We start from the raw sequence: 24,563 nt of genomic DNA on the forward strand, positions 1-24,563 counted from the left end.
TCTGACCGCTCAGCAGTCCAGAAACGCCATTGTAGCAACAGTCAAAGGCTAATGGTCTGGCTGATGCTTCTGGATGGAAAAAGCCTGCGGAGCCATTCTGAAACCTCACTGTTTTAAAAGGAATTAGGCCTACACCAAGAACTGTGGACAGTGTATACCACTACCACTTGCCTATAGCTAGCTATACTATAGAATTAATTACGTTTTCCAGCTCATGAGATGGATTTTCTTATGGACATAACCAGTGTCAATTCGTTTTAGTATGAGCCACTGGCTGCTGATGTAAGCTTGACCATAAATCCCTACCTGCCTGAACTGATAGGCAAAGTGTCTATAAACATCTGCCCCAAACTTCCATGGGGTGTCCCCTGGGTCTCCAGCCTTGCTGCATACAGCAAGGCTGGCTGCTAGTTCAATCTAGCTATGTCTCATCTTTGATCATTGAGTGGCAATCATCCTGCAGTTCAAATGGTTAAATAGCACATGATGTTTATGACCACAAGATCCTGTGCTCAAATACAGAGTAGAATAATATTGAACATGGAGCTAGGCTAGCCAATATCAGTTATAATGTATATTGAAGATGTCTTTGTTTAAAGTGTATCAACCACATTGAATAGGTGATGCATCAAATATGTGAATTGGGTGATAACATTGTAATAATGTTCATGTGTTTTAAAATCAGTCTAGCACTCTACATCTGAATCAATCTTTTATCCCATGGTCTTTTATCCTACATGCATGCCATGCCATGGCCTTGTTCAATTCTCCACCTGATGCTCTATCAATTAGGATGATTGATTTGCACATTTTGCACTGTTTTGTAAACATGTACTATGTTCAAGCTCTGTTATGTTGTCCTTGTGGTGTTTGGTTATGTATGTAATTAGCATTTTGTCTCATGTTAATTCTTCCACATTGAGGCCAAAGGAAAACCCACATGATGTTTCTATTCTATTCTAAATCAGTAGAATAATTATATGTCGGTCTTTATATTACACACACAAAATGTCTTCATAGTCTGTTGTCACCAGAATGTTGGGGTAAGACAGATCGTTATTAATGTTGGTTTGCCATGTTAACTAGCATGGCAACCATTCAGCTATATGTTAAGCTATTTTATTATGACCTGTGTTTTATTCTCATGTAGTCTAATGTCACCCTCTCTGATGTTATTTCTATAATGAAGGTTATCCCTAAAGAGGCAAAAATCAACATGAGGTCAGTCAGTTGACCTTATAAGCCATCAGTAAACATTAAAACCTGAGCATAAGACAGTAATGATTTGACAGGCTCTCACTTTACACAATATAATAGGCTATATTGTCTACGATGGCCCAGCCACAAAAATGGATGGAGGTTGTGCTTTTGGTGGTGTTTCCACTTCCACTCTCCGATAGTTCAACACATATTTCAAATCATTTGAAACTGAAAATGTTTGTTTGCATTGTTTGACATTGTTTGCATGCATTGGATATAGCTTGGTGGCCCACATGGGATGATGAGAAATAAACTCATAATGGCTATCAATCAACTAGACCTGCACCTTCCAGATTTTCTAGGCCTTACAAAGGGAGGACCTTAGTGAGTCTCTGGACGGTCTATGATGATAAACACCAAAAGTGAGTATCTTGATAAACAATCCTGTGTTATCGATTGCTGCAACATTGAATCAATTGTAAAATCTGTTACAATGTATAACATAATTATTATAAACAATGAATACTCGGTAATAAACTGAGATAGACATAGCAGATCCACAGTCAGCCTGTCTTTTCACCTGCTGCCCTGCTGTCATCCATACTGTCACCCAGTCCACTGAAGCAAACCGATCGGGGATCAGGATTGGGGTTTCCCACCCACAATGCATCATCACTGCAATAACACAGCACTGCCATGTTTGTGCAGTTTGGTCGTGGATGGACCGTGCTGCAGCAGCTAGTTAGCGTTAGCTAGCTTCGCATTTTGTTCCGTTTTGAAGGCGAAATACTAAAGATACCAATGCCGTCCCAAGTTTTATAATCAGATTCGACGTGGAAAGCGCCTCGCATCATGGCGGCCAACGCCCATGGTAAGGAAAATTAGCTATTATTCACGTCATTATAATGCTAGCTAGATAGGAAGGCGAATTAGCTACGTGCAGCTACGGGACGCTAGGCCAATGGCCACATAACGCTAGGCCACATGGATTTGGTTGTCTTCGCTGTAAACAGGAGTAGCCAATTAACTCTTGTTATTTAACCGCTAATGTGGCATACGTTTATTGTAGTAAAAGTTAGTTTCGCGTAACGTTTGTTCCAGACTAGCTAACGTCAGGTATCGTTAAGGACGGTTAACATTTCTTGGCTAGGTGCAATTGTCGCCTGCCGCCTAAATTTCCGGCTGGAGATACTGTCAGCAATGGCCCCTTTAACAACTGTGGAGTGACAACACCGTCGTGAAAGGGGCTATAACTAAGCAACTGTCTTGGTAGCTAGTGTTAGTAAACGGTAGCTTATCTCAGCGATCATTCCACATCTTGGTTTGACTGGCTGGAACCTAACTGGCTGGAACCTAACCAGCTGATTTATGGTACAGTACTACAATAAATCAGCCACTACTTCGCCATACCATTACCATAAATCAGCTTTAGCCTACAACAGGGGTTTTCAAAGTCTGAGGCTGTGGGCCTCCCCTCAGGCAAACCTTGTGGACAAAGCCTCAGAGATTACTTACTTACCGTAGTTTCGCTATATTCTCGGATGCCTATGGGATTATGATGATGTTATTTGATCCCATATTCATAGTATTCCCATGATGTCACAAGCCTTTTTCCTACCAATATGGTGCTACAATACACACAGCTCATTGGCTCTAAGTGTCACTTGATTGTAATCACCTGTTAATTGATCACAATCACCTGTTATTTTCCTACCAAAATGGCCGTGTGGTGATGTAACAGAATACTATCAATAGACACTAGCTGCTTTCACACTGGCCTTGAAAGCCATAAAATGCACGGAAAATGAGATCCGCGCCTCCGATGTGAAAGTTGTGAACGCGGGTTGGTGGGTAATTGTTGTACGCCTTTTGTTCCGCCAGTGGACCTAGTCACAGCGCCGGGTTACCCTGCAACTTACCCTCAGGCTCTTCTAAATTCCGTGTCAACACTGCCAGTTGAAGAGCCCTCCCATCGAGCAATGAGCATAGCATTTTCGTTAGACAATCTGTGTTGGGCATTAAACTCACCTTATTTCTGCACTTTGAAGTCACAGGTAGGGTCGGGTGGGGCAAACTAATTATATCGGAAGCCTAGTTGCCGAAAAAAGTGAGCGGTGGTGGTCTGTCTAAATGCATTGTAGAATGTATGTACAAGACAAAATGATGCCAGTGCGCATGCGTCTGGACTCTGTTTCCAGGCAACTCTGTGATTCTCGTCAAATGGCGCACAACGAAAATGCTATGCTCGATGGGAGGGCTCTTCAACTGGCAGTGTTGACACGGAATTTAGAAGAGCCTGAGGGTAACCTGCAACCCACCTCCACCTGAAAGCGTAAGAGCGGCAAGCCGGAACGATGTGAATGGTCAGCTCATTCATAAAAAAAAATACAGGGAAATCACCTCATGCAGCAAGAAAGGCATACGTGAAAGTAAAAAAAGGCGGCCAGGAGGAATGCTCCGTGTCTAGTAAGTAGGTTAGGCTTTATGCTCAAACGATGTTGACATTAGTACGTAAAATTAACGGATATAATAATACGCTTCAGACTGACTATAGCTGTCTGTGGTGAGTTGGTCTGAGGATATTCCCTCTGGAAACCAGCTCCAGAACTGCAATCTGTCTAGCTAGCCAGTTGTGCATTCCCTTACAAAAACTACTAACGTTAGTCATGTGCATTTATAGCCTATACTATTCTCCCGACGACGAGTAACGTTATGCAGACTGCAGCTGTTTGATATGCGGGCATCGTCTTTCAGAATGGACGCTAATTAGGCTACTTCATGGGAAAAATTTGCTTTACAAAAAACTGGAACCAAAAGATAAGAATTAGCCTTGTACCTAATAGGCTACATGATGGTGCATCTGTGATCCATAAAGTCGATCAGATGAATATTGAAAGCCTTGTTACCATGCTGCATGTGGACAACACTTTCGTGTTTTATCAGTTTGATCCTTAGCGACCGCCGCTGCACGTCGTTGGCTGGCGTACATCAGCGATGTTTGGTTGTTGAATGAATTCGTTCATCATACAGTAGCCTATAGGGCTGGGACGGATCAGAAAACCCACGGATCGGATCGCGTGACGGATTTTGAGCCACGGATCACGGATTTTTCGGATCAGCAAAAAAAAAATATATAGGCTATATCAGATTTTTTCTCTCAAAATTAGATTTTCGATTTGAATTTTTAATACTATTATACTTCTCTAACCATTTGTTGCCCTGCACAGCTCAAAAAATATTTTTTTCTCATGACACAATTTATGCTTTTACTCTGAAGGCAGAACCCAACTTCCTGTTTTAGGTGGCACTGCGCCTAACTTCCTGGCTGTTGCGTGCTAACGTAGTCACTTGACACGAGTAGGCTACAGACCAGACCGGGTGAGTCTGGAAACATAACGTTGATGCTACGTTATGCTACTCGGTGGCCCCACGTGTTGTTTTGTTGTTATGTGTCCAAGGCAACATTTCACCGTCCGGTGATATGTGTTCGTGAAACGTGTGCACGCGTGTGTTAGTGTGTGTGCGTGTTGTGGCTCTCGTTATATTGTGCAGCGCGCAACATGCTGCTCGCATTCCTGTGCTTTTTCAGAGGTGTTGAAATAAGTTTGCTGTCTTTAGTAGCCACTAGCCACAGCCTTCAGAGAGACTTTACAGCGAAGGGATGAGGAAGCTCACTTGTGCTTGCCATGATGATGCCTGTCTGTGTCTGGCTGCGCTGCAGGCGTTCTCATACACTAACGTTAAACGTTAAATGAAACGAAAGGGGGGGGGGGGGGTCCGCGGACCACGACGTTCCGAACCGTGTGCCGAACCGTGGGGGCTGATCCGTACGGGTCACGGATTATCCGTGATCCGTCCCAGCCCTAGTAGCCTAGGCTACACTAACCTATGAAAATATTACTTTGGGCTAGGAGGAGCTGGGTGGAAATGCCTCCGCTCGCCTTTCAATCCGGGAGCGGTGGCTGTCACCTGAAAGCACACCCCAGGACGGGAATGTGGCGGTGCTGCTTGGCTGTGTGTGAAAGCAATTTCTGTGGCGAGGCTGCCGGCTTTGCGGGCCTTCTGAACTGCAATTTTGCACGATCTGTGTGTGAAAGCGGCTACTCAATTGAGCCAAGATAGCTTGATATTGCTGTTTGACATACGTTATACTAAATACATAAAAAAGGTCTGTCTTAAGGCATTTACTTGTTTGTGACTCGCAAAGTGGGATAAGCTGTAAAATTCCCCCAAACTACTGTATCTCTAAACTCTTTAACCAAATCACACACACGTGATCTTATTTTGAGAACTAATATAATAACTAGTCATATTTTTTCACTTCCTTTCAATGAGCCTCCCTGAAACTGTTTGGACCCCCCCTGGGGGGGGTCTTGAAAACCTCTGGCTTACAACACACCACACGTCCCATGCAGTTATTGTTGCCAGTTGGGAATTGTTGAATTATCGTTATTATCGTAGCGGTCGTCTTTTTATGAAGGGGGGGTGGGTATTAACTTTGTTTGTGGCGTTTATCCAATTTAAACAAATGTTTAAAATCACAACCCAACGTTCTCTTGAAGTTTCTAAAAAGTAACTAACTTTCATAACTTTCAATTTTGAATGAGGTGCTTTTTAAGCGGTGCACTCGGGCAGGTGTGTGTGTGTGTTGAACGCATTTGCATTTGCTCAACTGTGATGTCACTCAAGCAATTGTGATGTCATCAGTGATGTTACTCAAGCAACTTTTAAGATGAAAAAGTTGAACATTTGGAGGAAAAGCACGCTGCTCGTCTTTTTACTCATCCTAACTTTTCTCCTCCCAGAGGGATCCTCAACCTCCGCTGCTCCCAGAATTGGCAATAATCTAGCTTTCATGTAGACAGTGAACAACATCAAACAGACAAAACCAGCTGGCTACCGTCCTTGTGTTCGTTCGTTGTGTCCTAAACTCTAGTGCACGCGACTGCTGGGGAAAACAAAACGAAGCACACAAAAAACGCTCTTGTGTTTTGTGCACAATGGAAGCGCTCTCAACACGATTTCCATAGCGTTCTAAGTGAAAAAAGCGCCTTAGACTTGATTGTTTCATCATGATGTCTCTTGCTCGCTTGTTGTAGCACGTTGACGGTAGCCTATGGCAGCCTCCTGCATTCAATCAGTGCGCGTGCGATAAATACATGTAGCCTAATTTTAAATGTTGTTTCATTTACCATCCTAGCCTACTACACAGGCATTAAAACATGAATAATATTCATTTATTTAATAGAAGGATGTGTGTGTGACTGAATGAGTGTGCAACACATTTTAATACAATTAATTAATTGCATCGGGAGATAATTTACAGGACATGGTGTCCTGCAGATTTAAATTTGCAGGACTTTGATGAATTTTACAGGACAATGTCCTGTAATGCCAATTACAGGACTACGGAAACCCTGGTTGGGCACTAATTATCATTATTCTTTCCCTCATTCGAAGATGCCAACCTGCTATGTGTGTGTCTGCGTGCGTGCGTGCATATACAGTCAATGGCGTTAAAAGGAAAAAATGCAGAGAGATAATATTTTTGGATCGCTTAGCCCTACTCAAGATCTTTGTTGTGGTCAGTGTTGGGGGCTGGCTTTAACACGGTGAAACTTTCACACAACTTCAGGTGGTTGAAACTAAGGGTTAGGGATGTCACGATTAGGGATGCACGTCTTGCACGATATGGATTTTTTCAACCAATACGATAACCGATAAATATCTGCTTCTCCTGGCCGATAACCGATACGATAACCGATAATTATTATAATAAAAAAATATATATATACACATTTTGTTTTTGTTTTTAACCTGTATTTTATGCACACCTGGGGTTAAAAAAAAGGCAGATGTAGTGAGCATAGCTCTGACCTAACCAAATCTAACTGACATCACTGTGAACGCAAAACAAAGAAAACTTCTGATATAATATGATTGTTTTAATAAAGTGTATCACTCAATTATAGTCAATACAAAAATAAAGGCTTTTATAGAGCAGAAAGCCAATGATTGCTTAGTCTGCAGATAAAACACAATGACAAAAGGCATCTCTTATTGTCATGTTACTGATCTGTTCAAATTTTGCATTGGTTCCAGTTCTCAGTGAATGATAGCCTGGGCCCAATGAATGGGGCAGGCACTATACACCATCTGTGTCGTTTCACTTTTTACTGAAAAATGCTGCCACCAGATTAAAGAAAAGACACTATGTGATGTTGACTGATGCTTTTTATGTAGCCTAATGTGCGTGACTGCGCCTTTGTTTTCCTTATTATTGGCTCTGTTAAATGGCTCTGTCCAGCAGCTAGCTCAACTCCAAAGTCCCTTTGGCTTATAGTGGGACTCCCGGCTAGCGCGGTTAGCTTAACGTTAGTGAGTTGTTTTTTGGAGTTACCGTAAATTCCGGACTATAAGACGCACCGGTCTATAAGCCGCGGGACCAAAATTGACTATTTTTTTCTTCTATAAGCCGCACCGGTCTATAAGCCGCGGGTGTTTTGATGTTTAATTACCATATGAAAGGGTTCGTGCACAGAGAGGAATGTCGGGAAAGAGATGGCTGTTTGGGGAAGCTCCCATTTATTAACATTTCAACAAAACAAAACAAAAGTCAGGTCACTAATCCCCAGACAAAATCACACAACAATAGGCTATATGTGCAGCAAACCTGTAACCAGAGAAGTCAAGTCACTAATCCTCGTCTTCCTCTTCTTCCTGCGTACTGAAACCACCAAAGTCCTCATCTTCAGTGTCGGAAACGAACAGGTTCAGGGTGGCTTCGTCAACCACTCTCCTCTCTCCTTCATTGTCACTCAAAACCAACGAACTCCTCTTCATCACTGTCGGCATCGAACAGCCTCTGAAGCCTCTGACGGCCCTCAGCGCCAGCTGTGGCGGCGTCATCCTCTTCATCCCGCAGCAGTCCAGCGTTTTGGAACCCGTTGGTGATTGTGGATGTTTTCACACTCCTATAATATTCCGTGATCTTCCTTTGTGTTTGTCCTCCTGCTGCACCGTCCAACGCCTCACCATTGACTCATCGATGCCCAGGTTACGCGCGGCTGCTCTGTTTCCCTCTTTTAATGCGAGATTGACTGCTTTCAACTTGAAAGCTGCGTCGTGTGAATTTCTGCGTACCTTCCCCATGGTAAGTGAGAGTGTTGCTTCTACTGCTCGTCTTGTTGTGAATATTCCTTGATCTTCCTTTGTGTGAATTCGCCGAAGTTTGTGATTTTCTCCTGGTAGTCGGGGGAGGGAGTTGATGGCCGAGTGGCCGTTTGCTTACCGTAATTACCATATGTAAGTGGTCACGCACAGAGGGGATTGTCGGGAAAGAGATGGCTGTTTGAGGAAGCTCCCATTTACCTAGGGATGCACCGATCCACATATTTTCACTTCCGATCCGATACCGATACCTGAATTTGGATATCTGCCGATACCGATACTATACCGATACTATTCCGATACCAGGTCAGAAAAGCAGGAAATCCTGTAAAAATTCCCATCCTGAAAACAAATATGCAACTAAGGGTTTCAAATTGAGTGTTAATATTTATTAAATTCCAAGACAGTGTTAAACTACTAGTGCAATGCCATATACACTATGAGTATCAAAAAACATCTGTCATATTAATCTGAACAGCAGATACAAATCAAGCAGACACACACTACTATGTAGCAACAAACATGGTTTTCAAGTGTCAAATATGAAATAAAGTGTAAACTTCTCTACACTGCCCCTCTCCAATAAATCAGCACAAACAATCAAGTACCCTCACTGGCTCTTGTAGCATCAACAAATCATAGTTGAAAAATAAAAGAATAGTGCAATAAATACTGTAAACATTCACACTATCAATAAAACAATGTGCATCTAATCAGCACAAATTAAGTACATTCTGGTTCGTGTAGCAGCAACAAATCAAGGTTTTCAAATGTATCCGAGTCAATCCACTGCACTGTGAGGCTTATCAGCGACATTGGGCTGACATCTGACGTCCAAATATCTGTGGTAAAGCTCAGGGCTGGTACACCTTTTAACACTTTCAGTGCCACGGCCCTTGGGCAAAAGGTTGCTTGCTGTGCCACATAGGCCGCAATGCATTTTAAAACAGTCATATAATTTTTTTAATAATTACTATGTAAACACTGAACACGCACAAATAACGATGAGACTCTCTTCTATCACCTGCAAAAAAAAGTTTATTGATCCCATTTTCCGTTCTTTAGTTATGAGCCGGAGAAGATAGCTTGATTGAACGAAAAACATACCTTTTTTTCTACGAGCTGAGATAATGAGCCTTTTGTGAAATTAAACATTTCAAGCACATCTCTGACTCTGAAGCTAATTTTCTGATGTCTGGGTCTGTCTGGGTGAAGTGTATGCTGCTCTGCTGCTCTCCGTGCTCCCCCCCCCCCCCCCCCTCAACTGCACACGCCTCCTGGGTGTGTCTTATGTGTCTGGTGGCTCTCAGTCTCTGCTGAGTTTGCTGCGCACACACAGTGAATGGTGCGCGACATTCAGCTTTTTGGTTCCGCGTGTGTTTGTCACGGGCTGGCATGCTTCCAGTTCGGAATAATAATGCTGATTATGTGAATGTGCTGTTGCAGCGTACATGGAAGTGCTCAGTTGTGACAGCGGATGCTGCTGCTGGGGGCACAGCTGGCGTTGTGCTCGTTTATGGAGGCACGTCGATGCATACGGACGGATGCAATGCGATTTCCTCATTTTCACCAGTGACTATTTCTGTGTGTTTGGCTCCTTTTTCTCTGATCAGGAGAGTGCTGTCGCCACCTAATGGGTTTGTAAAATAGGTTATCGACCTCCAATAGCTACAATATTGTTAGAGGCGACGTAAGAAGCTTAGATCGACACCCCCCCGTCAAAAAAACAATTTGGAGTTATGACGCCATTTGGCGTCGCTGGCACTGTACGGTAAATTTCTAATGACGCCATATGGCGTCGCTGGCACTGAACGTGTTAACTTCTCCGCTAACTTGCTTGACACTCGGAGGTAAAGTTCGGGTAGCGCAGTCTCTGATAAATACCTCCTGGATGGTAAATTATACCTTGGCTGCAAGTGTTCCATCAGGCTGTGAAAGCCCTCATTTTCCACCACTTGAAACGGTTGGTCATCGAGTACAATGAAGTTGAGCAACTTCTCCGTAATGCATTTAGCTTTCACGTTGTCTGCTGGAAGTTTACCCTGCTTTTGAAATGATTCCAGAAGTGATTCCTGGCGGCTCCTTTCGTCTTTCAGCCCTCTCTCTAAAAAATCTTCGTGCTCCTTCAGGTGGTGCCTTTTCAAATGTTTGATAAGGTTAGTGGTATTGTACGTCGCGATGGTTCTTCCGCCTCTCGGAACAACGGCTTTGCAAACGTTGCACTTTGCTGTCTTGCTTTGCGGTGTTTCGACAGTAAAAAAGTTCCACACAGCGGACATGTTGTGTGGAAAAGTTGGATAGCTTCAGTGCCGCTAAAATGCTAGCCTGCTAGCTGGCTTCTTGTTGTATTTTTCCCCTCCAGTGCCATGCGCTTCCCTAGCTGGCCTGGCTGCAAACTGTGGAGTGGATTTTCTAGACGGAGGCGTATCTCATGCGTCTCATTGAGACACGCCTCCGTTCAGGAAATCCATTCCACATTTTGCATACCGCTCGCAGACTAGCCACAGCAGGCAGGAATCTCTTGTGCCAGTGGAGTCATTTCAGCAGACACCATGAAAGCACAGACATGGCTTGTGGATCGGAAATTTTCCGCTTGAGTATCGGACATTTCCGATCCATTAATTAGGTCGATATCGGAACCCGATACCGATACTGGATCGGATCGGCCCCATCCCTACATTTACCGTATTACCGTAACATTTCAACAAAACAACATAACACAACACCACCGTTGTTTATTTTTACAGTGCACACAGTGTCCGCGGTGTGGTGAAAAGAGGGCAAGAGAGGAAATTAAAACAGAAGTGGATTTATAGTTAGAAAGAGTGCTAAAAAAGAGAGATTTTATTTGTATTTTTTTTTTTTTTTCTGAAAAAATCCATAGATAAGAAGACGCACCGTTATATAAGCCGCAGGGGCCAAAAAACGGGAAAAAAGCCGCGGCTTATAGTCCGGAATTTACGGTAAATACAGAATCCCTGGATGTTTCATTTTGGGGTAGAGGGGGTTCCATTAGTTTCTATAAGTTTACACCAGCTCTGTGAGTATAAAGTGCTTTTGCGGGGCTGTTTGATCACAAGCCACAGACTGTAAATGTCACAAGCAGTTTGTCTGCCAAGCGGACGAGCCTGAAGTGTAGGCCGCGCTACGAGCCAATGCTAACGGTAACGCTCACTAACAAAAACAACAAACATATCCGCTGCATCATCGCCAGCTTTGGTTTAACGTAATGCCAGCTTAGAGGTTTCCCCTCCTCTCGGAACCTGTGTGGGACATGGATAGCAAATTACAGTCCCTTTTCTGATCATCTGGAACTGAAAATGCCCCGCCCGATAGCAAAATTATGAGTTTGATACCGATACTTGCCTAAGTAGCTTGATACCGATACTGAAACGATACCACGACAAAAACCTAAACCATCAGGAAAAATGTGCCCAGTCATTTCATTTTGTGTTCAGTCTAATTTAGTACACTGCACATCAACTGTAGTGTGCTGTATGTGGGCTAATAATCTAATCCTGGGCTTCTAAATGTGTTTTACCTCAGATTTTGGCACAAGGGATAGTAACATCTTGTCCTGTGTATTTATGAATGTCATTATGTTTATTATTTGCATGCACAATAAATAGGTTATTGCTATGGTGGTAGTTTAATATGTGGTGTAATTCTTTTCATACCCTACATTAGGGCTGTGCCGATTCACTTATCTCCCGATTCGATACTATCACGATACTTGGGTGCCGATTCGATTTATATTGCGATTCTTAAGTATTGCGATTCTACGATTATTGCGATTCGATATTACGATTTATTGCGATTTTTGTTTCTTTTTTTCTTTTCTTTTTTCAGTTTGTTTGCTTTTTTACACTAGATTAGAACATGGGAAAAGTTGAATCATACACTAGAGACTGTATATCATGAGTAGGGCTGGGCGATATAGTTAAAAACAGGGGCGGACTGGGATCATAATTCAGGCTGGGCATTAGATACCAAGCAGGCCAGGCCGATATGGGCCGACGCGCGTGAAATTTGGGCCGTTTGAAGCTCAATGTCGGTCGTTTGAAGCCCAATTTGGGCCGTTTGAAGCCTAATTTGGGCCAAGTCCAATTTTACAATGAGATGCACCCACTTTAACCCTGAAGTGTAATTATTACTTCAGACTAACTAATAAAGTAATACAACCACTAGTAAACCAGTAGGCGGCACCTGACCTGCTGTTCAGTGAGTGGCCTGACTGCAGCACCAAAAAAAAAAAAAAAAAAAAAAAATTTTTTTTTTTTTTTGCTTTTGCGATTATCGATTCTTGAATAAAATATCGATCCAAAAAATCGTGACATTAAAAATCGCGATACTTAGGTGAATCGATTTTTTCTCCCACCCCTACCCTACATGTCAGGTGTGTTTTTGACAATAAATTACTATATTATTAATAATTGGATTATTGTAAATATTAGTATGCGGTACATGGGATTGCTCCATGCCATGTAAGGGTTTAATGACACTCTATGGCCTTGATTTAATTATTTAGTACTAGGGATGGGCATTTTAAGCATTTTAAGCACGCGTGCGCGGGGGGGTCCTGTGTGATTACTATGGTAATGACGGAGCAGGGGTAATCTGCTGTGTATGGGGCTGTTCACACTTAACGTTTGCATTTTTGCATGGAAAAAGCACTACCTGGAGCATTTTTTGTGAGGAGAGGGACTGACTGTGATATTAGGTGACGCTAGGTGAAGCTAACATCTAAAAGCCTACCTCAGACAGTATCTCCAATGGTTGGAGGGATGGCATTAGCGCTTCGGAGCAGACAATAGTGTTGTGAAACAAACAGAGGCTCATTTCCAATACATGTCCATTGTCCAGTATCATCCATTTTACTTTATGATCACTGTTACACTAACGTAAATCCACGGATTACAAGGTCCGGTGTTCTGCCAAAAAGTTAAAACTGACCAGTGTGATTAACGTTACAGCTGCTGAGCTGCAGCTAAATAGTGATCAGTGATCACCATGAAGCGATTGTCTCCCAAAAAGTGATTATTTCTCCACATTTCTTGTGACTAACGTTATGGGAAACGACAGTGTCGTCAGTAAACTAGTGCAAAATTTTGAATGAGTTTTATCGGGTGTGCGTTATGAAGAAGCGTGCATCTGTCTCTTTCGGGAGCATATCTCCACTCCAGCCACCATTTTCGAGCTCGCGGATACGGGATGAACTGGTAAACTTCCGGTTAAAACAAAAGTAAATAGCTTATAGATGCACGTTGGAGGAGAAAAAGGTATTTCAACGAATGAAGCAGCAAACCTTGTATCAAAATACTCGTGATGTTATATGGCATGAAACTGTGGCTGTAACGCATTACTCAAAATAAATAAGGTTACGTTACAATAAGCGTTTTATTTTGAAAGCAACAAAGCGGATGACGTGCTTGTATTCTGGCTGACTTGACGCCCGTGCAGTTCATGCTGCCAGATCCACATGACGATCTTGCGTAGATTTAACCTGTTAATGTAATTCCCTGGAATGCGAGAATTAACGAGCCAGTTACATGGCATTGCATTCTTAGACATTGCCGTTTGCTTTTATTTGGTATGTTACATACAATTGGCTAAATTATTAGTTAAATCAGAGTTAGATGATATTGGAGCAGCCGGCCTTTTTCTTTTTCTTTTTTTAGCCGGAAGTCGTGACACGACCACACAACTGGGTCAAATGGGCGTGGCTACATAAGGTGAATAGACCCTTTTCACGGGGTCCATTTTGTGTCGAAAAGGCAGAATAAACACAGGTGCAAGCAAAACACTAATGAGGGTTACCAAATTCCAATCATGGAAGTTTGAAACCCTCATTAGTGTTTTGCTTGCACCTGTGTTTACCCTGCCTTCTCGACACAAAATGGCCCCTGTGAGGACTCATTCATGGCCAGTTTTGGACTGCCAATATTTAGCTCAGGCCAAAGATTTTCATAATTGTTGGTCATCTTTCAAGACCCACAGTAAATTATCTATTAGCACCAAACTGATTTGCAATACCTCAAAATGAAGATGTACGTCTCTGGGTTCACCAGGAAAAAAAAGTGAGCTTTTAGCATGTTCTGTACTCTACTTATAGCCATTTATATACACCCTGTTTTCACCAAAAAGGTCTCTCTGAGAAGAGAAACAGGAGAAAAGGCCATTTTTGTAAAGGACACAATCTCAGGCAGAACTCACTCTCAATTCTTTTATTTTGAACTGTATTGACATCAGACATGTAAATATTATTCGTTATGACATGAAGTGCTTTTTTTACATTCAACAATACAGTTTACTCAGTGTGAGTGAGTGTACAGACACACAGACAGACAGACAGACAGACAGACAGACAGACAGACACACACACACACACACACACACACACACACACACACACGATCCCCCATTTATCTTCGTTACGTTGTTTCCGGGTCTGAGTACTGCTGGCGTCTGCTGCTGTGACTGCCGCTTCTGCCCGCATGCTTACTTTTCGTTATTGTTAGCTGTTCGTGTGTTTATTTTGTTTTGTTCTGGTCCACCCGTCCTCGTCCATGTCTCCCTGTCCTATCCTCCCTGCTGTTTGATCGTTCCCGTTTTCCCCTCGGCTATTCAACACGTCCTCACCACCCTCTGGATTACCCGTCAAACTGATCGATCATTTCCTCATTCCTCCGCTGATCAACACATCTCTGGATTACTTTCTCCCGTTGGATTTATCATTCCCTCTCACTGCCTGGACTCCTTCTGCTTCGCCCCTCCATGACCGACCCGCTGCGTGTAACTCCGTCTCGTCTCTTTCGGGCTGGCACACAGGAACGGGGTCCGGGACCAGGATCGATCATGTTGGTCACGGGTTTGACTACCGCGAACAACTCATCCATGTTCGCTCTGCCCTGCAGCAAGGCGACCAGCTCGTGCAGCGCGCCGAGGGGCGTTTCAATGGCGTTTCTCCTCTCTGCAACAGGGAAGCGTTTCTCCGTTTTCTGTTCACGTTTTGTCGGCTTGCCTTTGAGGCCAGGGACCTGATACCATGTCACAGGCTGGGGAAGTCTTTGAACTACGCGCTGCACTAATAAAAACAAAAACACGTCAAACACGTCTTTGGCGTGGAGGCACATTCCTGATAAGACGTTAAAGACGTATTTGGCCATGAATGAGTTAAAGCATCCACTGAACTCGCAAAGGGCGAAACGAATCACAAAATCCATCGCAACTTTTATTGCCATGATGGATAGGATATACTGTACTGTACTCAGTCGCTGAGAACCAGGGATTCCGCGCTTTGGAGCCGAGGTACAACGTCCCATCTCGCCGGTTTTTTAACGACATAGTGATCCCCAGACTGTACAATGAGACCAAAGCTGAAGTTATGGACTTATTGAAGAAAGCGGGTAGGATATCTCTAACTTGTGATGCGTGGACATGCATTGTTACTGCGCACATCATCACTGAACTCACAGTGGCAGCTAGCGTCTCATGTACTCTCATGTACTCTCATGTACTCCAAACAAGAGTGATGAGTGACTGGTGCAAATGTGGCAGAGCTGTTACAACATGTAGAAGAAGTGATTCAGAATATGCTGAAGTGGAGTTAATTTACTATAGGATGCTGCTACAGACACAACTGGCACACTTGTTTATTTTCCTGTTGGTTCTTTACAATGCTGGGAAATATGTTGGCAAATGTAAACTTCCAGTTGACAGTTGACACATCTCTTCCATTTGCTTTGTTATAAAAGATAATGGAAGTAAATTAATCTGTTTATTTTAATTATGGATCATTACAATGCAATTTAAATTCACTTTATTTTAAAAGTAGTAACATAGTGAGAAAAAGAAAGCATGTATTGAAAAAAAAGATGCATCTATAATCGATGCATCGATAATCGTTTTATAATCAAATCGTAGCCCTCTGAATCGAAATCGAATCGTGAGGTGCCTAGAGATTCCCACCCCTAATATCCATTGCCTTAATTGCCTCGTCAAACTCCTTGTCACGGAGCGAACTTGTTTACACTCGTTTGACTTATGAGGGCATGCATGTTGTCCATCACATTCGCTAAACCTGTCGGTCTTTGAACTGAACTCTTTGAAAAAGTCGGGGTTGCCTGTCGGAGAGAAATAGCCTGGTTCAATGTGTTGGATCCGTTCAGTTCACCTGTCGCTGGGTTTCCATCCAAAGGTATTGCAACTTTTAATCAAATTTTCAGAAAGTTGGCAAAAGAAAATGCGGTAGCCTATTATGCACGTCATTTCCCACCCACTACCGTTATGCATAATATCAGGAATGTTGAAGAGGAGGGGCAATTATTGACGTGATTAAAACATCGCCAGTCAAACCCTCAAACTAGGGAAATTAACCCCGTTCTCTGATGTGAAAGCATCCTAGCTGAAGTGGAGGGAATCATGATGGCTTGGTGACAGAGAGAGCACACTGCTGTCTGCCTCTGCGGTGCTGCTAACGTTACACGTGCGTGCATTTGTCTCGCTATGAAAAACATCACATAGCCTATTAATTTAAACGCCACTCTTCAATTCGGCATATATATACATTAACCAGAGTTCTTAAGTGCAAGAGGTGGTGGCACCGTGGCAGTACAGTACACAAATGACATGAACATTTGGACACTTATTCAGCCGGTATCTTGCATGTTGCGTTCAGGTACACTGTAAAAAAATTTTTTTTTTTTTTTTACGATTTTAAGAATCGATTATTGGGAGTTTGGAATCGATCCAGGAATCGTGGCATTAAGAATCGCGATCCTTTCAGAATCGATTTTTTGGAGCACCCCTATAATCCACGGAGAGGTTACTGTAAGTGAATAAAATGTCAATTCTGGTTGTGAGTAGAGCTGCAACTATCGATTCTTTTAGTAATCGAGTATTCTACCGAATAATCCATCGATTAATCGAGTAATCGGATAAAACCCTTTTTTGTGTTTTCAAAGGCTTATCGTAAATATACACCAAAAAATAAGATAAATCTCTTCAAATAAACAACTACATTAGTTTCTTTCTTAGAAAAAACAACATTTTTATTTTTAAATTGCATAGAACTGGCAGTGTCATCTTTTCAACCTGACGTTTGAGTTCTTCCAGTGTACAGCAACCGTTAAATAATATGAATGAATGGCTTACTAGCTAGTTTACATCGTTCATTTACCTTACAGCTGCATGAGGCAACTTCACACATTGCTGCTTCCAAATGGCAGCGGGAGATAACTGAAACATTTGAACTTTAAGACCCAGAAATCCTGTAATGTGATGTCAGTAAACTGTGCACAAGCACGCTGGTCGCTGTATGATAGCTTCACAACAAAGGAAAATGGAAGAGTACACACATTAGTGGTTTATATTGGAACACTTTCAAACTTGCATGCAAAAAGGGGGAAACCACAACCAAGTTAAATTGTAGAAAACTGTATTTATTAACTCAAGGAAGGTAATTGCACATATTTACTGCTTTAGTTTTTAACATGAACCAGTGCTTTTTTTTTCTTTTTTCTGTCATTATTGAGCGAGGTGACGTAATCTGGGCCTTGCCTTGCTAAGCAGTGCCTAAAAAATAAAATAAATAAAAATAAATGTCTCTACACATACTGGTGTGTATTAAACTAGTGTCTTCTTCAGCTCAAGTCCAAGTCAAGTCCCAAGACTTTGAGGGCTGATTTTTTTATATATAAAATATTGAAAAAAAAAAAAATCCAAGTCCCTCACAACACTCTCTCTCCTTCACTGCCTACTTTCTTTAGCCCTTCACCACTTCACTTCCTCTCTCCTTCACTGCCTACTTCCTTTAACCCTTCACCACTTCACTTCCTCTCTCCTTCACTGCCTACTTCCTTTAGCCCATCACCACTTCACTTCCTCTCTCCTTCACTGCCTACTTCCTTTAACCCTTCACCACTTCACTTCCTCTCTCCTTCACTGCCTACTTCCTTTAACCCTTCACCACCTTACTTCCTCTCTCCTTCACTGCCTACTTCCTTTAACCCTTCACCACTTCACTTCCTCTCTCCTTCACTGCCTACTTCCTTTAACCCTTCACCACTTCACTTCCTCTCTCCTTCACTGCCTACTTCCTTTAGCCCTTCACCACTTCACTTCCTCTCTCCTTCACTGCCTACTTCCTTTAGCCCTTCACCACTACAGTGTACCTGAACAAGATAAAAATTTGACACTGTTAAAGACTTGTACATTTGAGCGCGGCGGTGAGTGACGTAATCTGGGCCTTGCCTTGCTAAACAGTGCCTAAAAAATAAAATAAATAAAAATAAATGTCTCTACATACTGGTGTGTATTAAACTAGTGTCTTCTTCAGCTCAAGTCCAAGTCAAGTCCCAAGACTTTGAGGGCTGATTTTTTGATATATAAAATATTGAAAAAAAAAAATCCAAGTCCCTCACAACACTCTCTGGTGTAACCTTTTAAAGTAATGCGTGGTTGCAATGAAGAAACGTGAGCATATCGACATGCTCAGCACTGAGGCTTGCCCTGCGCTTTGATGCAATGATTCCTGCTGCAGAAAACAGGCGCTCTGATGGCGTAGATGTTGCTGGAATGCACAAGAGGGACTTTGCCAGCATTGCCAGCGTTGGATACCGTGCTGCGTTTGTTTTCCACCATAACAGCGGATCCTCCTTTTTGGCCAGGGCACGTTCTCCAAAATACATCAAGACCTCCTTCTGCACAGCTTGGTGTAACTGCTGCTGCTCATCCTCTTCATCACTGGTGCTGGAGTCTGATCCCAGTATGTTATCGAGGAAGGATGGTGCATCCTTGGCAGTGGCGCGTGCCCCTGTGTCGCCGTCTTCTTGTGTTGTGCCGGAGGGCGGAGCCCTTTGTTCCCTTTTGGCAGCAAGTGCCATGGTTTGCACTGTGCTTTGGACCTTGAAGACTACGTCATCAGGCAAGATCTTCAGTTTTCTATACCTGGGGTCCAGAGCAGCAGCGAGCAGGATGGTGTTTGGCGATTCAGGGTTAAACTTAAATAGTTCTTGGTTTGTTTCCCATCGTGTTGCGATCTCTTGTACCACATGAGCCTGGAATGCCTTTACTGGTGTAGTCTCAAAAGCAATACTCTTGATGGATTTCGTAAGGCCTTGCACCATCTTTGGAAGAACAGAGATAGTAACATATTTTTCACCACTCAGAAACTCGGTAGCTCCAACAAATGGCTGAAGGCCCTCGCTCAGCTCCCCAATCAGGTCCCACTGTTCGTTCTTGAGGTCAAGGTAGTGCTTCCCTCTCTGTGTCACTGCTGGGTCGGAGAGTGTAGCAGCCACTGGCCACCTTTGATCCACCAGCCTGGATAACATTTTATGAGTAGAGTTCCAGCGAGTACTTACATCTTGCACCAGCATTTTTTCATCACTGGAGTGCCCTGAGCCCATTTGCTTCTGCTTAGCCTTTAGCTTGGTGCATGCCAGTTCACTTCTCTTGAAGTGTTCGACAAGGGATCTTGAAGCACCCACAGTCTTGGAGATAGCTGGGTTGCTCTTGAGACCAGCCTGCACCACCAAGTTTAGGGTGTGACCTGCACATCGCACTGATGCCCATCCATGTTTTTTCCCCAGAATGGCCACAGCTGATATGACATTGGACGCGTTGTCATGGACAACAGCTTTGATCTTCTCTGGTGGAATTTCGAATTTGGCAATAACCTCTTCAATCCACTCTGCAATATGTGCACCCGTGTGTCTCTCTTCAAGGGGCATGGTTGTAAGGCAGTGGGACTCCATTTCCCAATCCTCTCTCAGAAAGTGACACGTCACCCCCATATAGGCCTCTGTCGCTACACTTGTCCAAATGTCAGTAGTGAGTGCCATCATGTTTGGCGTCTTAAGCCTCTCGATCAACTTGCCTTTGACCTCCTCATACTTTTTCTCCATCTTATTCGTGAAGAAGGTCCTTGAGGGAAGTGTGTAGTTCGGGTTGAAACTCGCAATCATCTTTCTGAATCCTTTATCTTCCACCATGGACAGAGGGCGCATGTCTGTCACAATCATATTCAAAATGCTATTGCTGAACTCAGCTGCTTGTTCACTTGAACATGATGGACCCGTCCTTATAAAGCTGTCCATTGTACGCTGTGATCCGCTGAAAAAGAGGTGAAATAATAATTAATATTGATATTTATTAGGTAAGTTCATAACAAAACTGGAGAATGCGCATTTACACACCCTAGACCTGTTGCCTATTATTGACACAAATATCAGAATAGCAAGATAACAGGTCAGGTGGTGTAATAATTGGAGCCTAAAATGCACCAATTAAATAGTTGTTTGCAATCATCATGAGAAGAGTCGACCGGTCTAGGGTGTGTAAATGTATGTACATTCTCCACATACACACTCTTTCTCTCTCACACACACACACACACTCACTCTCTCTCACACACCAACAGGCTAGTGTGATCACACACACACACACACACACACACACACACACACACACAACGCTGTTAAATTAGCCGCTAACGTTAGGTTAACGTTAGGTTGAGCTAGCCACATCTAGCTAGCCACATCAAAAAAATGCAGCGTGAATGCACTTACTAATAGTCATATTGGCAACGTGGCAAGCCAGCAGCACAACTACTACTAGTCTTAATATCAAGTAGCAATCATTAGCATACACATTAGCGTTGTGTATAGTTAACGTTACGTTAACGTTACCTTGCTCCGCTCGAAGTAGATGCGCTGGTGGATGTGTAGACTGGGTGTTTACGGTTCAGGTGCTGCAGCATTGACGACGTACTGTTGTGATATGCAAGTATCGTCTTACAGTACTTGCACACCACTGAATTCGTGTCCTTTTTCAGCGTGAAATGATCCCACACTTTAGATAGTTTCGGTCGCTTTTTCGGCCCTGGTTCTTCCTCCCTTCCCGGCTCCTCCTGTCTGCTTTCACCGTCGCCTCGTTCCATTTTTGCGGGGTCCGCTCGCTAGTCGCTGCTCTCTGGTCTGTCTGTGTCCTCACGTGTTTACACAGGAAGAGCGCTGTGCCACACCAGTAAGCGTCCGTGAGAAACAGTCTCTCTAAATGCCGTGTCGAGGCGAATCATTTTGGCCTCGATCAATTTAATTATTCGAGTTATTCGAGGTACTCGAGTAATCGCGACAGCTCTAGTTGTGAGTCACCTCTCTTCTCGCTCCTCGCTCTCTTCCTCCGTTAAAACTGCATGTTTTTTAATGGAGTTTGGTTAAATGTTCGCTGCTCCGCTAGTCTCGGCTCCCAGACGTTTGGTGAGCGGCGGCAACAGCGCCGGTCTCACACTGACGCAACTCATGACATTTTTTAAAGTATTGGTACTAAATTAACGTGGTATAGTACAGTTTTTAACGACATGGTAATGCGGTACCATTGTAGTACTGGTATACCGTGCATCCCCACTAAGGGCCTGTGTCCACCTTGCGTCTTTTTCCGATGTTAAACGCTGGGAGTGCGCTGGGGAGCGCTGATCCCAGCGCACAATATACAAGGATGCAACGTTAGTTCAGTGCGGTAGGAGCTTGATAGCTGACAGCTAGCAAGCTAACAACACAGGTAGGCTACGCTATTAAAAGCAGTAAGCACAGCACTCATCAGAAATATTAAGTGTCTAGCCAATCTGCTCCCACAATTGAGCCTTTCTGTCTCTGTTGCGATAGTTTCTGGGTGCTGGGTGCAGCGCACTTTCTATAGACGTCCGTGTGCGCTCGCATACGCTCTCCCCCCATTGGAAACAACTGAAAAAAGATGCTGGACCTGAGGAAAAGACGCTAGGTGGACACAGGCCCTAAGGGTGCTTTTTTTTAATGAGAATGGCGAATATCTGTACATTACAGTACTATTACAAATACGGTCACAGTATTATGTCAGACACCATCTCTTTTCTATAACGAACAAAAGACAAACATCAACACCATGTGACAGATAGGGGGACAAAAACAAAACAACAATAACAACGACAACTGAACAACACACAAAAATCGTCAAGTGTACGATATATGTATTGATCTATACAACAATACTAGTAATCGTAAATTCCGGACTATAAGCCGCGGCTTTTTTCCCGTTTTTTGGCCTTTTTTGGCCCCTGCGGCTTATATAACGGTGCGGCTTATCTATGGATTTAAAAAAAAAAAAAAAAAAAAAAACTCTCTTTTTTTAGCACTCTTTCTAACTATAAATCCACTTCTGTTTTAATTTCCTCTCTTGCCCTCTTTTAACAACATAACATAACATAACATAACACAACACAGGTAAGCAGAAAGAAAAAGACGAAGCAATCACCGCCATGAATGAGGAAATGACTCACCTGCTGGAGGCTGGAGATACACGGCTTGGGCTAAACTTTTACTCCGTGAAACACTATCGATTAAGTCCGACATCGCTCAGAGGTTTGAGCAGCTTGAAAACAAGTTTGAAAACGTGCAGAAGTCCATCCACTCAATCACTAAATAAAATAAGGCAACCGTGAACAGAGTTTCTAATGCGGAAAAGCGCATCAGCGCACTGGAGGACAAAAACAACACAGTGAGTCCGAAAGTGGATAAAATGCAAAAACAAATCGAAACCCTGCACACGCAGGTTGATGACTTAATCAGCAGGAGTAAAAGAAATAACATTCGCCTGATCAATGTAAAAGAGGGAGCTGAGATTGGTGACATGGACGCTTTCGTGGCAAAATCCTGTGTTACATCCTGGACCTGAAGGAAGGCGAGAAACCACCAGAGGTGGACAGGGCACACCGGGCGCCTCGGCCACGTCCAGACCCCGGCCTGCCACCGAGGGCCATCTTCATCTGCCTACTCCGCTGGCCCGACCGTCAACTCATCCTCCAGGCTGCGGGGAAGAAGCCCCTCACCTGGGAGGGTACGCGCTTTTTCGTCCGGCAGGACCTCTCCGCGTTGGTGCAACAGAAACGCGCAACATACAACAGCATCATCGAAAAGGTTAAAGTCAATGGATATCGCTTTGGCGTACTGTACCCAGCGAGACTCGTCATAACCATTGATGGACAGCGGCGGAACAAGAGCTCAAAGTGAAACTGCCGAATATCTTTTGAGTTGGACTGGTCAATAGTACTGTGAGTAACTAAAATAAAAAAATAAAAAACGGAATTCTCTCTTCTTTAGCACTCTTTCTAACTATAAATCCACTTCTGTTTTAATTTCCTCTCTTGCCCTCTTTTCACCACACCGCGGACACTGTGTGCACTGTAAAAAAAAACAAAAAATACCATTAAAACACCCGCGGCTTATAGTCCGGTGCGGCTTATATAAGAAAAAAATAGTCAACTTTGAAGGTGCGGCTTATACACCGGTGCGCCTTATAGTCCGGAATTTACGGTAATAATAACAGAGAAAATAAGAATAAAGAAAATATTGTTACATAAAGCCCCTAGCCCTCACCCCACCCACCCCAAAAAAAACGTGGATCCAACAATATGACAGAGAAACTTAAAAAATAAAGTAGTGTTCAACATTATTTCGTGTTTTTTTCCAGGTGCAGAATGAGAGGTTCTAAGGGTACTTTCTCACTGGTCTCACACTTGTCCCCAATTTGACCCCAGTTTCGGAACGTTTGATGAGTGTGAACGTTGCGTTCCGTTCCACGCCCAGGCGCGCAACAGGGAACCGTGAGAGGATTGGCGAAAGTGGCAGCGTTTGAGAAGATCTCTTATGTATGGTTTGATAGATTGGAGGTATACAATAGTAAATGGGGCAGATGCTTAACACATTCACTGCCAGCCGTTTTTTCAATACTGTAGGTAGGTTCTGCCAAGGTTTTTTTTTGAGGATTCTGGCTCATCTTTCAAGAGCCGAGGATTCTTTTCTGCTAAGATTTTGTGAACACAAATTATCTCAAAAGAACTAATAGAATGTGTGCTTTCTCTGTCTAAAAGAGTTAGTTTGTAGAGTTAGTAGTTATGTAGGCATTAGCAGTAGAATACAGCATGGTTTCAGCGTCTGAAAATTTATTCTGAGATAAATGGCTTTTTGTGAAATTCGATAGAACAGTCACTTTAACCATTTATTTTTGGCGTAAGACGTCAGACTCTAAACAATAGTTTTGAACAGTACGGTAATTTCCTCCATAGAAGCAGGAAACCCCCCTCTCCTTCAAACTCCTCCCTCCGTGGGTGTGTCTCTGGTGGCTTTGCAGCGTTTGTCACAAGCGAGGCTCTGCCTGTC

At 43.2% G+C, this 24,563-nt stretch overlaps 1 protein-coding gene across 3 annotated transcripts in view; it reads left to right on the forward strand.

Annotated features, from left to right (window-relative positions):
- The first annotated feature begins 2,010 nt into the window (after positions 1 to 2,010).
- Positions 2,011 to 24,563, forward strand: part of rbm33a (RNA binding motif protein 33a) — a 78,057-nt gene continuing 55,504 nt past the window's right edge. For all 3 annotated transcript variants that reach the window (XM_083652336.1, XM_083652337.1, XM_083652338.1), the window contains exon 1: positions 2,011 to 2,071. In XM_083652336.1, coding sequence (XP_083508462.1) covers positions 2,053 to 2,071 — 19 coding nt within the window. In that variant the 5' untranslated portion in view covers positions 2,011 to 2,052. The remainder of the gene's footprint in view (positions 2,072 to 24,563) is intronic.

Source organism: Poromitra crassiceps (assembly GCF_964638095.1).
Source record: "Poromitra crassiceps genome assembly, chromosome: 2".
NCBI classification, from domain to species: domain Eukaryota; kingdom Metazoa; phylum Chordata; class Actinopteri; order Beryciformes; family Melamphaidae; genus Poromitra; species Poromitra crassiceps.